The sequence below is a fragment of the Alnus glutinosa genome, chromosome 7, assembly GCF_958979055.1.
Source record: "Alnus glutinosa chromosome 7, dhAlnGlut1.1, whole genome shotgun sequence".
NCBI classification, from domain to species: domain Eukaryota; kingdom Viridiplantae; phylum Streptophyta; class Magnoliopsida; order Fagales; family Betulaceae; genus Alnus; species Alnus glutinosa.
This window is the reverse complement of record NC_084892.1, coordinates 15,136,857-15,150,139: the sequence shown is the minus strand read 5'-3', so window position 1 is coordinate 15,150,139 and position 13,283 is coordinate 15,136,857. Positions and strand designations below refer to the sequence as shown.

Here is a 13,283-nt window from a genome sequence, read left to right as displayed (position 1 = left end):
AAATTCTATTATTTCTTTCCCTCCAAAAGCACCACAGTAGGCAATGATGTACCATCTTCCACACAACAGCACTCTGAGTGCTACCAACAACCCACCACCAACAAGCAAGCAAGTCAACTACTTGGCGAGGCATAACTCAAGACAGCCTAAAGTGATTGGAAAAAAAAAATCTGTAAGGTACAAGCAAAGTAGTCATAGTAGGTTAGTGGTCTCTAAACTGTTTCAGATTGATGCTGTTTTGTTGGTGTCTATATTTGTATTGTCCCCATCTGAACCTAGAAGCTTAGTTGCTTGTAGCTGTTTCCTATTTTAGTATATTAATCAAAATTAGTTGCAAAATTTTCCTAATGGTGATTTCTTCGTGCTGGTGGTCGGTCGAGTCAAAGGAGTTTGCTTTGTCGGTGGTGGGTGGTTTTACAGACATTAGGATCTTTGAAAAACGCAAAGTAGTGACAAGGTCCATTCTCATAGACAAAGATGAGGCTGCATGGTTGCTTAAATATTTTCATGATCTGGTAACGGTTAAAGACCGTAGAGTGTTCTAGAACCAATCCGTTTCGGGCTTTCCTCGGATTCTTGCGCAGCAATGCTCCAATAGGCATGGCTTCTTTCTGATCATAGAAGAATATGAGGGTAGAAGGAGAGGTTCTGTATTGGTGCCTAAAGGGATACTTGGCAAAGGGTGGAAGCGTTTCGGGGAGGAGCTTCATTTAGCTTTCAATATTCTTCATGTTGGCAGTACTAGCTGCGCGAAGCAGTTTCATGTTAAAGAAGTTTCACAACCCAAACCTAAATCCGAATTGAGGAGTTTTGCTGAAGTTCTGAGATCCTCTCCTCCGAAGATTGAAGAGCCCTTTGGTCCTTCCAATTCCACTATTGCTAGGGTCTCGAGGTGGCTTGTTGTTCCTGCGCTTGCCGGGGCTAAGTTGACATATTCTGATACGGAGATATATCCAGGCCTGTACAAAGTCTTCGGAGAAGGGCAGTCGTGTTCAGGCGTTTTCAACGGAGAAGTCGTCTTCGACGAAACTTGCTATGTCGAAGACTGAAACGATGGCAAAGGCTTCTCCGGTGAAGGATAATCCTCTGAAGATAGCTCCAGTGTCTTTTCCTGCTTTGTCAGGAAAAGCGTCTGTTTCAAGCCTAAGGGGTAGGGTGGTGATAGGAACTTAAATTACTGAAACTAAAAGAGGGAACTTTTCATTGATAATTCATTGGTTAAGGCTAAGGCGGGTTTGGTCCTTCGTCCCATTCCAACTCCCCATTTCTCACTGGACGCCCGTGCTTCTACTTCCGTTGTGCAGTTGGCGACGATAGGTCTGGGTTCTGGCAATTCGACATCCGTGTCTAGACTTGGTTTTTTTGGCCGGGTTTTTCAGCGTCAAAATTTTCAAAATCATCAATCTTCAGCCATTTGGAAAGTTAAGCAGGGACAGGCCAAACCGGAGGTGGGTTCGAGTCAGAGCGGGGAGAAGGCTGTGCTTAATTCGATGTCTGGAGATGAGGCCTCCTTTCCGGCTTCTAAGAATGTGTTGTGCGGTGGGGGAGGAGAACCGGAAGCCTTGCAATAAGCCATAAGATAGTCGGAGGAGTTAGCGGTCGCATCTCCAGGGTCAGAATCGGAGTCTGGGTTCGGCTCATATGAAGGTAGAAAGGCTACCTATTTAGGGGAGAAGGGTTCTGTCGTTGAAAAAGGGTCTACATTGGTTTTGTCGAAAGCTGGTGGAGATTTATTGCTGGCTCCTCAGGTTTCCAGTTCGCAGGTATATTTTGTATTGGGGAATTCCGAGTTTGGTACAGAGTTAGTGGATCAGAGGCAAGAAGAAGGCACTCTCGAGCTGGAGATTTGTTCCACAGAAGAGGGCAAAGTGGGCTACAAAACCGAAGCATCTTCAGTAAGATCTCAAGTGGAAAACCGCCTATGGGAAGGTACAGGGGATAAAATGGAGTTTGGGTCTTCTTTTAATGACTTGGTGGCTGAGGAGGGAGCTCATCTTGATTGTTCTTTGAATTTGCAAGACCATTTTTCTGAAGGCCTCTTGCTACAAGATAAAGATAGGGATGTTCAATGGGAGTTAGAGAGTTGTGAGCCGATGGTAATCACACCATTGGCTGTGGAAGGTGGAGACGGGCAGAGGGTGTCACCTAGATGGGTGGTGGAAAGAATCAAGAGATTTTATCCAATTATAGGGCTATCGTGTGGTGGTTTGGAGGACAAATTGTTGGCTGTGTTTGAGGAGATTGAAGCTGCCAGAGACCGCTCTTTGGCAGCACCCAAGACTAATTATTTGTCTTCACGAGGGGCGAAAGGGCAGAGGGAATTAAATAGGTTGGCTTGGTCCATTAACTATGAGAAGAGAGGGGATCATTCTGATAGAGGCCGACATAAGGGTAGGGTATCATCTAGTTTCTATGAAACCTAAAATACTTACGTGGAACGTTAGAGGACTTAATGCGATTAAGAAAAGATTGGAGACTAGAGGACTTCTAAGGGATTGGAAGGCGGATATTGTATGCTAGAGACAAAGATGGCAGTTATCTCTAGGGAGGTGATGCGAAGTTTATGGGGTTGCTATCATGTTAATTGGATCTATTTGGGTGCCAATTGAGCGTCGGGTGGGATTTTGTTAGTGTGAAATAGAAGGGTGATGGAGAAAGTGGAGGAATGCGTAGGTAGGTACACCGTTGCTTGTTCTTTGCGCAACACTGTAGATAATGTAGTTTGGGATTTTGGGGGGTTTATGGCCCAAATGATGACATGGATAGGAATGAATTGTGGATTGAATTAGCTGGATTGACGAGTTTGTGGGAGTTGCGTTGGTGTATTGAGGGAGATTTTAATGTGGTCCGTTTTCCAACTGAGAGGTCTAGTGGTGCCGGTTATTCTGCAGCTATGGAAGAGTTTTCAGACTTCATTTTCATGCAAAATTTGGTGGATCTACCTCTTGAAGGTGGCCAGTTCACTTGGTCAAATAATCAGGAAGACCAAAAATGGTCTAAAATTGATAGATTCTTAGTTTCTCCGAAGTGGGAAGAAAGATTTCCTGAAGTGACACAGAAGAGATTGCCAAGACTTCTATCCGATCATTTTCCTTTGTTGTTGGATTGCGGGGCACCAAGAGGAGGTAACAAGTACTTTAAGTTTGAGAGCATGTGGCTGAAACATGAGGGTTTTGTTGAGCAGGTTAAGAATGGGTGGTTGTCTTATGAATTTTCTGGTTTACCTAGTTATATTTTGGCGAATAAGTTGAAGGCTTTGAAGACAGACTTGAAGAAATGGAACGTAGAAGTGTTTGGTGATATAGGGAAAGAAAAAGAAAGAATTATTGGAGGGTATTCGAGAGCTGGATGTAATTGAAGAATGTCGTGGCTTAGAGGAGGACGAAAGGGTTCGTAAGATTGATATGTCGAGAGAGATGGAGATAACTCTTGTTTTTGAGGAATTGAACTGGAGACAGAAATCTAGAGCTTTGTGGCTGAAGGAAGGGGACAAGAATACAAAATTTTTTCACAGGGTGGCAAACTCTCATCGTAAATTCAATCAAGTAAACTCTTTGAAGATCAATGGTGAAATTTCCAAGAACCCTGAGGAGATTCAGGAGCACATAGTCCAGTTTTACAACAATCTGTACTTTGAGAATTGTTCTTGGCGGCCAAGGGTGGAGGGTCTATCTTTCCTATCCATTGATAAGGATGAAAGTATTTGGTTAGAAAGAGATTTTGAGAAGGAGGTGTGGGATGTGATCAGGGAGTTGAACGGAGATAAGGCACCAAGTTTAGACGGCTTCACTATGGCATTCTTTCAGAAGTGTTGGGATATTTTAAAATATGATATTATGGCTGTCTATGCATAATTTCATTATCGAGGTAAGTTCGAAAAGAGTTTTAATGCTACTTTTGTTTCTTTGATTCCAAAGAAGACTGGTGCCATGGATGTGAAAGATTTTTGCCCTATTAGTTTGATTGGAGGGATTTACAAGATTATATCAAAGGTCCTCGCGAACAGATTTAAATCAGTATTGGGCAAGATTATCTCGAACAGACAGAATGCGTTTATTGGCGGTAGACAAATCTTGGATGCTGTGCTTATTGCTAATGAATGTGTGGATAGTCATATTCAATCGGGGGACCCAGGACTCCTGTGTAAGCTGGATTTGAAGAAGGCATATGATCATGTGAATTGGGACTTCTTGCTTTATTTGTTGCAGCGGTGTGGTTTGGGGGAAAAATGGAGGGATTGGATACGTTTTTGTATTTCTACGGTGAGATTTTCTATTCTTGTGAATGGAACCCCGTCGGGTTTTTTTAGTAATTCTCGTGGTTTGCGACAAGGAGATCCTCTTTCTCCTATGTTATTTGTGGTGGTTATGGAGGCTTTGAGCCAAATGCTGACTGCCGCATTGGATCAAGGTAATTTGACAGGGTTTTCAGTGGGTTCCAAGGATTCTGAGGCTTTAGTTGTGAATCACTTGTTGTTTGCTGATAACACATTGATTTTTTGTGGTGCTCAAGAAGAACAAATTCGACATCTGAGATGTATCTTCTTATGCTTTGAGGCAGCTTCTGGTTTGAGAATTAACTTAGGAAAATCAGAAATTGTCCCTATTGGTGAAGTAGAGGATGTCGAAGGGTTGGCTAATCTTCTTGGATGTCGGGTTGCATCTTGGCCTATAACTTACTTGGGTTTGCCTTTGGGTGCCTCTTACAAGTCCACTTCTATTTGGAATGGTGTTATTGAAAAAATGGAAAGGAGGTTGGCGGGATGAAAGCGAATGCATTTGTCGAAGAGTGCCTGATTGACTCTTATTAATAGTACACTCTCCAATATTCCTATGTATTACTTGTCGTTGTTTCCTATTCCAGTGAGGGTGGCTAATCGTCATGATAAAATTCAAAATGATTTTCTTTGGGGTGGCATTGGTGACGAGGCCAAATTTCATCTAGTGAACTGGAACAAGATTTGTACTCCTTTGCATGCAGGTGGGTTGGGAGTTTACAATTTCATCCAGTTCAATCGGGCACTCCTGGGTAAGTGGATGTGGAGATATGGTAGGGAGAGAGAGGCTTTATGGCGATCGGTGATTGATGCCAAATTTGAGAGTCGGGTTCTTTTGGAGTGGGTGTGTGGAAACATATTAGGAGGGGGTGGGAGAAGTTTCGCAATTTTGTTCGTTTTGAGGTGGGGAATGGATCACATATTAGTTTTTGGCATGATTGGTGGTGTGGGGATAGATCCTTGAAGCAATGCTTTCCAGCTCTTTTTAGTATTGTGAGGAACAAAGATGCGATGGTGGTGGATAATTTGGTTGTTCATAATGGTGTTATTCAATGGAATGTTCTTTTTACACAACAAATCCAAGATTGGGATATGGATATGCTCATTTCCTTCTTCGATCGACTGTACTTCATTTCGGCTCGACATGGAGAGGGTGACAGGTTAGTATGGAATCCCTCTAAAAATGGTTTATTTGAGGTGAGATACTTCTATGAAGAGCTTATTAGGAAAGATGGCCCATCATTTCCATCTTTTCCGTGGAAGAATATTTGACGTGTCAAGGCTCCAATTAGGGCGGCTTTCTTCGCATGGTCCGCAGCTTTAGGCAAAATATTGATGCATGATAACTTGCGTAAGAGGAATGTTATAGTAATTTAGTGTTGTTTGTGTAAGAAGAGTAGAGTCTATTGATCATTTGTTGCTTCACTGCAAAGTCGCCTGGGATCTTTGGAGCTACATTCTTATTTTATTTGGGGTAGAGTGGGTTATGCCACGCACGGTGTTGGAGTTGTTGAATAGTTGGGGGACAACGATTGGGTATGGTAGTGCTAAAGAAGCTTGGCGGTTAGCTCCTCTGTGCTTATTGTGGTGTATTTGGCGGGAGCGGAATACACAGCTCTTTGAAGATGTAGAGACAACTATGGTGGAGCTACGGAAGCGGTTACTCAATACGTTATATATTTGGATAGCGTCCCATCATAGCTTGAATGTTTTTACTTATGTAGATTTTTTAAAATTATTATCTGTTCGTCCCTTTTAGGGGCTCTCTTGTATACTTCTAATGTATAAGGGTTGCGCCCCTCTGCACTTATTTTGAATAAATTGCAATTACTTATCAAAAAAAAAAATGTACAAGCAACCTCACAATGGAGAAGGAGATGATCCATATTGGGAAGATTAATAGCCCATGTGGAGTGGGTGGTTTATAAAGATAATCATGAGTGCCAAGTCCCGCATTGCCTATTACAAGGTGAAACTAGGCTTTATAAGAAATTTTAGGGAAGTTCCAAATTGACTTAGTCTTTTTAGAGTGATAGTGCAAATGTGGCTAGCGCTTTTCCCTGGATCGGTACAATGCTGCTTCCTCAAATTGCTCATGGTAAGGATCTTTCCTAGGGTTTCCGACCAAACAAAGAAAGTCGTCGTCAAATGAACTTTAGTCTACCAAATACTCTTCCAAGGAAAAAGAAAGCCATCAATTTGAACTAGGACACTGCAGAAGAATGAGCGGGCCAAACAAAGCTTGTCTTCACCTTTTCGTCTCCCTCTAATTGAATACAAGAAGCTGAAAATTGAGGCAAAGACATCCACCTTCCAATCATGAGCCCCTCTAGCAAAAATTACGTTCCATTGATTGGAGCCACCAGAAAGCTTCAAGTGAGCCGCTACGAAAGCATCCTTCGTGTATACTTGTGTAATTCTCTTCTATTTAAAGCCATGCAAACGTACGGAACCATACAAAGGAATAAACAGATTTCATCTCTTCTCCTTTTCTTCTTTCTCAACTTGGTATTAGAGCAGTATGTTCCTACTATTTTTCCTACTTTGCATGTGTTGCTTGCTGTGACTACAGAATTTTTGGTCTTTGGCCGCTATCATCGTAGCCCCATGTTTGAAACTCTTCAGGACAACCGAAGTCTTGTTTCACGTGGGTCAGTTCTAGCGAGATTTTCTCATTGGTCTGTGTTGGTAGCGCCTTGGGCCATCGGTGTCTCTATGGGGATCGATTACCATCCTTCCCGATTATTGCTGGTGGATGATAGTCGATTATATGAGGGTGAGAAGGCTCGACAGCGAGTTATGAGGTGGTTTCTAGTGAAATTGCCGTGTTCTAATGTGGTGATGAAGTTTTTTGGAGGCTCTGTGTAACGTTGGTGGAGGAGAGACCCAAGGACATGTTGTTCAATATGGTGATTCAAACGGCAAGTCACATAGCCATGTACAAAACGACACGTCATATAGAATTGACCCAAATGACAGGTCGTTCAGTCGGAGGCAAAACGATAGGTAACGTTCACTAAATGACAAAACAACATATAACCTTCACTAAAAGAAAGGTTGTTTAGAGTAGTTCTCAAAAAAAAAAAATGTTGGTTTAAATTTATTTTTTTATGGTTGAATTCTAGTATTTCATTTTATGGTTCTTTAATCTCTCTTGACCCCAAGTGACAAGTATTGGAACTATTTGGGTGGATGTCTAAACTCAAGATGTCGGAAACGAGTCAAACCTAATAAGCTCATAAAAAGGGGATAGAGAGCTAGGTGACCTCCCATAGTGAGAATCCAACGCTCCAAATCACAACTGTGAAGCTGGATGGGCTCAAATACTTTTTTGGTCGCAGTCGGCCATGTTAGATGATCCTAGACAAGTGAGAGGCCAAGAATTCGATGATTATGTCCTGGTTATTACACTATGCTATCGAAGATTAGTCAGAGATATTTGTTTCTCCGCACGGCAAAAGAGGTTTGGGAGGCATCAACTCAAACATTCTCAAAAATAGGGAATGCATCACCAATTTATAAATTTAAGTGACAGATACATGGAACAATCCAAGGTGACATCCGTAGCTATTTATTTTCATAAACTTCATGGTTTGTGGCAGGAGTTGGATTATTATCGAAACTTGCAAACTAGAGCGCAACAGATGCAATCAAGATTAAGAAAATGATAGAAGAGAAACGTACATATGAGTGCTTAGTTGGTTTGAACTCAAAAGTATGATACAGTTCGCATTCAGATTTTGGGCAAGGATCCTCTTTCGTCATTGAGGGAGGTATTTTCATATGCTCAAAATTAGAGTAGTCGTAGCAGAATGCTCCATTGCAGTTCATAGGCTCAATTAGCTCTCGTAGGTGCATCTCAACGCCATTTGAAAGGCGATTTCAGGAGTTGGGATGGTAGCAAAATAACCTATGCAACATCGGATGACAAGGATAAACTTTTTTGTGATCAGTGCAATATCTCTTAGAATACTCGGGAAACATGTTGGAGATTTCTTGGTTGTCCTACGGCCGAGGTTGTGGGGGTCGTTCAGGTGGATGAATAAGGCCTCGTGCCCATCATATTTCTATGGCCGAGGCAATTGTTTCCACACTAGAGGCTAGTTCTCTTGTAGCTAATACAAGAGACTTTAGCAAAGAAGAGGTAGAGACACTTTGTCAACTTATCTCTTAATTGGAAACATCGACTACTGCATCTTCCTCCTTCTCTGATACAAGTAATTTAGAATAGCTTATGGTTATCTGTCACTAATGTCTAGTAAAGGCTCCATTTCTATCACCTCCTAAGACACCACATTAAACACAAAGAAGCCAGCCTCTATATTTTCAAAGCATTTTAGTTTCTCAGTTGTCCCCTCCAACTTACCAACATCTCACTCACCCTTCGAACATAACCCAAGCAACACCAAACAACTGAAAAGATACACTCCACTATTCAGTTACAACCTCACAATTAAGGAAAAGATGATAAATAGACTCCCCACATTTCTTATACATACAACACCACTCCACAATAATAACATTCTCTTTTCGTAAATTATCTAAAGTTAAGATTTTCCCTAAAGCCGTCGTCCACACAAAAAATGCCTCTCAGATGAGCCTTAACTTTCCAGATACTCTTCTAAGGAAAAATGGACCTTACCGAAGTAGATAACACGTGATGACTTAACTTCAAATGATTTCCTTTTAGAAGGAATCCAGCAAATTTTATCATCGCCTCCATGCCTTACTCTTTGAGAATACAGCAACTCAAAGAACCCAAAAACCACTTCCACCTCCCTCCCAATCATGCATAGGTCTTGTAAAGATAATATTCCAATGAATGTCTCCATTCTGGAATTGCAAATGATCCGCCACCCATGCATCCTTACCACAAGCAATAGTGAATAATTCCATAAATGAGAACTTCAAAGGCTGCTCCCCACACCAAACATCATACTAAAACTGCACTTTAGACCCATCTCCTACCTCATACCTCACATGTTTAGAAAAGCCTTCCCACTCCCTCCTTATACATTTCCACACTCCCACACCATAAGGCCCCCCAGCCTCCTTAAAACACCTATCTCCACTCATACTATTATATTTAATGTCCACCACCTTTTCCCATAGAGCCTCCCTCTTTGTAGCATGCCTCCACAACCACTTACCCAAAAGGGCTCAGTTAAACTAAATCAGATTTTTCACCCCTAAACACCTTGAAATTATCGAAGTACATATATTCGACCACTTAACAAGATGAAACTTAAACTCATCACCAATACAAACCCCCCCCCCCCCCACAAAAAAAAAAAAAAAAAAAAAAGTCCCTCTGAAGTTTTTCCAGTCGATTAGCCACTCCTGCCGGAATAAGGAAAAGGGACAAATAATACGTTGGTAAATTAGAAAGAGTACTTTTTATCAAAGTTAACCCTCCCTTTGATAAATAAAGCATCTTCCAACCCACCAACCTATGTTTCATCTTCTCAATAATGCCCACTACAAATTGTAGAAAATAAATTATTTTGTTCCATAATTATTATTTTTTTTTAATAGGTAAGCAAAGAAATATATTAGAAAAGCATAAGGCGCCCCTAAGCATACAAAAAGTATACAACAGAAACAAAAAAAAAAAAAAATGTCAACTAAAATGGCTAAATGCAATAAATTAACAATATGGATATCAGTTTCCCTTTGAGAGCCTTCGTATGGAAAACTTTCCTCTATTCCAAATGGATAAATACAATAAATTGCCATAAGTTAAATGTATTGAATCATTGGACATACCTGCAGAGGACCAAGTGTAGGCGTACGCAGCTTATTGCTTTGTCCTCTTTGGAAGTTGGATGGAAAAGTTAAAAGGCGTCCAATAAGCAACCCAGGTCCAAGAACAATATTTGCTAAAGAGACCAAGATGAAATTTTAGTCAACAAAACTAATGATATGTACCCAACATCTAGAATGCATTTAAAGCATGCAAAGAACAAGACATCTACGGCATCTAGTATGATTCTTGCAGTAGTTAACCACCAAATGCAGTCAAATAGTAACAAGAATGAACAGACAGCATAATCATTTAACACCCTACTTGATGCTTGCGACCTATAGATATCATTCCATACATATGTACCTCTCTTGTAACATGTATAACGCCTTTATTAGCAACAATCCTTCAAATATATTGCCACCTAAGGGAATTTCAGCAATCTAACACTTAAACGACAAGGTTCGTCTAAATGATTGCTCAGCAGACAACCATTTCTGATTGGCTACTTTACGAGGCAGAAAATCATGTAGTGAATAATGGTGATAACTTATCTTCTGATCCATTAAATATTCCACAAAGGAGGTAACTGATCATCATTCCAACCTACCATATTGCATTCAGCTGCATTATGATCAAATAAACATAAAAGCTAGGTGGTCAAGTCAGAAGCATACTTGTTGTTCACTTTAATTCAGAGGTAGTTATCACCAAATTCTTTAGTGTAGACACCACATTTGTGGTGGCCATCATAATTATACATTTCAATCATTTTCATTAGTTAAATTATTCAACTTTTTGAAGAAAAAGCTGTTTATGATAGCATTAAATTTTTCAATTATGCAATTCTGAAGATACTGTATGCTCATTAAAGCTATCTTACAGAATAGTAATCATGTACGGAGAAATATATGATTGATAAGAATGTTTTAGAATTCAATCTCATGTTTATAGCCCTACTTATGAATACCTACAGTACAAACAGAAGAATATACGTTTACAGCAAAAATGGTCATTTAGCTTTGAAAATGTGATGCAGATCAATTTTAGGAAAACAAAATCAAACAAATCTTGTTTTATCAACAAAATTGAATACATATTGGTCAATACTTCGTGTATCATGAAGATCAAAGATACTTACCTAGAGTAATACGTAAAGTTAATATACAATACTTGAGAGTCAATACATAAGGTTTTACAACACCTGACTAAAATTCACCCTTTTCTCGCTTCTTTTCTTACCATGTGAGTTCCTTACTAGCTCACCCCCTTCTTGTTATAGTAAACACTCTATGCTAATTTGTTGACAAATAGTTATTTGAAAATCCTTGAAGCTAACTGCCGACTGAAGCACCAAAAATACAGATACCTTGCAATGAACAAGTCATATGAATTTTAAAAATCATCCATGATGAGACTTGTTTATTGTTCTACAAGCCACTCTATACTCAAAAGGTAAGCGACAGCATAAGAAAATTTACTATGAATTCAACTTATATTGCCATGTTATTGATGAATCAACCATGCGCAACAACTCAGTGACAATATAACAGTCACTCACTATACATACATCAGATAAAGACGGTTTTCTAGAGCAAAAAGTTTTTAATGCAATTTGTTTACCTACCAAAAAAAAAAAGTGCAACTGTAAGCAAAAAAATTTCTTAGATAGTTTCCGATCTGTTAGAAGACCGACTTCAAGAAGAAAGTATTAAGATAAAATAATAATAGGCAGGAATCCAATTATGATGGCAACGTGCTAATACATTGCACTTTCACAATAGCAACAAGAAGGAAAAAGGGGAAGAAGAAAAAAAAAAGTTGATTTAAATATTTTGGATAGTAGGCCATGCCTATCAACAAGCTACAGAATCAAATGATATAGCATATTTGACAAAAGATAGCATGTGGAAAATATGCTCTATTATTCTACCAACAAAACAACGTACCTAACCATTGTGCCCATTGAGCGATCAACTGTGAAAATATAAGTGTCCAGTGGAGGTGTTCCTTCCTCTGCTCATCATCGCAAAGATCTTCTAGTGTCGATCCCTATGATAAAGCCAAATATGCGTCACGGAAAAGGTTAAACATAAGTAAAAATAGCAGAACTTCACTATTTCATGAATTATCAGAACACAAAAACTTTTTTAAAATTTAAAAAAAAAAAAAAAAAATGAGGAATCACCTCCGAATGCCTATCATCATGCTCATAATTTCCTAGTAGAGGCTCATTCAGACCATCCAACTCCGATGTCTCCACATTCTCATGCCTCTTTCCGTCAACATCGCCATGATGGAGCCTTCTCCTCAGAGTACTGGATGACATCAGTATGTTTATTATATTAGCCTGCATATCAAGAACAATCATTTCTAAGGGAGCAGAGAGCATCAAACAACTGAATTAAGAGAGCATCAAACAACTGAATTAAGGATCTTTTGATAGGGTTTTTTTTTTTTTTTTTTGGATAGGTTACATGAATTAAGGATCTTCTAAGAGAGGTGGTGTTTCGTGGAGGCTAAAACTTTTGTGTTCTCGGTGGTGAGGTTGGAAGAAAGGAGGAGGGGCTTCTCCGGGTTGGTGAATTTGGGAGCTCAGTGTATCGATTGGTGGGTTTTGACGATGGAGGATTTGCTGTGGTTCCCGGGGGATAAGGAGTTTGTCAAGTCCTTCAGAGAGGGGTCGAAGGCTCTCATTGTTAGGAGAGGTGGTAACAATGCCGGCAGGGTTGGTTCAGGGTTCTGCTCTTACCGGAGGGTCTGGGTTTATCAGGAAAGATGGTGCGCCGTCTTATGCGGAGGTGCTGAGATCAGCGGCCAGCCTATCAGCGGCGTAGAAGGCGACGATGCGGCTAGGGGATCCGTTGGGTAAGGACCTGAGTGATGTCGAGAATCTGCTGGGTTTGACTCTGTTTGACGCCAAGCCTGGTTCTGCTGGGGAGGGCAGGTTGATTGGAAAAGGGAAGACGCATGCTCTTCTTTGGGAGTGGAAGGGACATCTCATGAAGTTGAAGGCTGAGATGGATCGTGCGTTGTTAAGGATTCTATAAGGGTTAGAAATGTCTCTCTTTAAGCCCATAGATGCTGGGAGTAAGAAGGGGAGGAAGAGATGGGCTCCAAAGAGAAATTCTAAGCCCGCGTGGAAACCCATATCCGTTTTGAAGCTTGGAGAAGTTTTAGGATACGTGCCGAGTGTGCCGTGGGTGTGGGTCTTCGATGCTGGTTGCGACACTAGTGGAGGTTTTTTTTTTTTTTTTTTTTTTT

The 13,283-nt window shown here is 40.5% G+C and overlaps 1 protein-coding gene across 2 annotated transcripts in view; it reads right to left on the bottom strand.

The window, feature by feature from the left end:
- LOC133872797 (uncharacterized) overlaps positions 1-13,061 on the bottom strand; it is a 29,966-nt gene extending 16,905 nt beyond the window's left edge. The window contains exons 1-4 of one of the 2 annotated variants that reach the window (XM_062310409.1): positions 12,772-13,061; positions 12,208-12,369; positions 11,969-12,071; positions 10,043-10,155 (exon numbers count right to left, since the gene is read on the bottom strand). In XM_062310409.1, the coding sequence (XP_062166393.1) occupies positions 10,043-10,155; positions 11,969-12,071; positions 12,208-12,348 (357 nt within the window). In that variant the 5' untranslated portion in view covers positions 12,349-12,369; positions 12,772-13,061. The remainder of the gene's footprint in view (positions 1-10,042; positions 10,156-11,968; positions 12,072-12,207; positions 12,370-12,771) is intronic. The other variant, XM_062310408.1, reaches the window with a different exon arrangement.
- Positions 13,062-13,283: the final 222 nt, after the last annotated feature.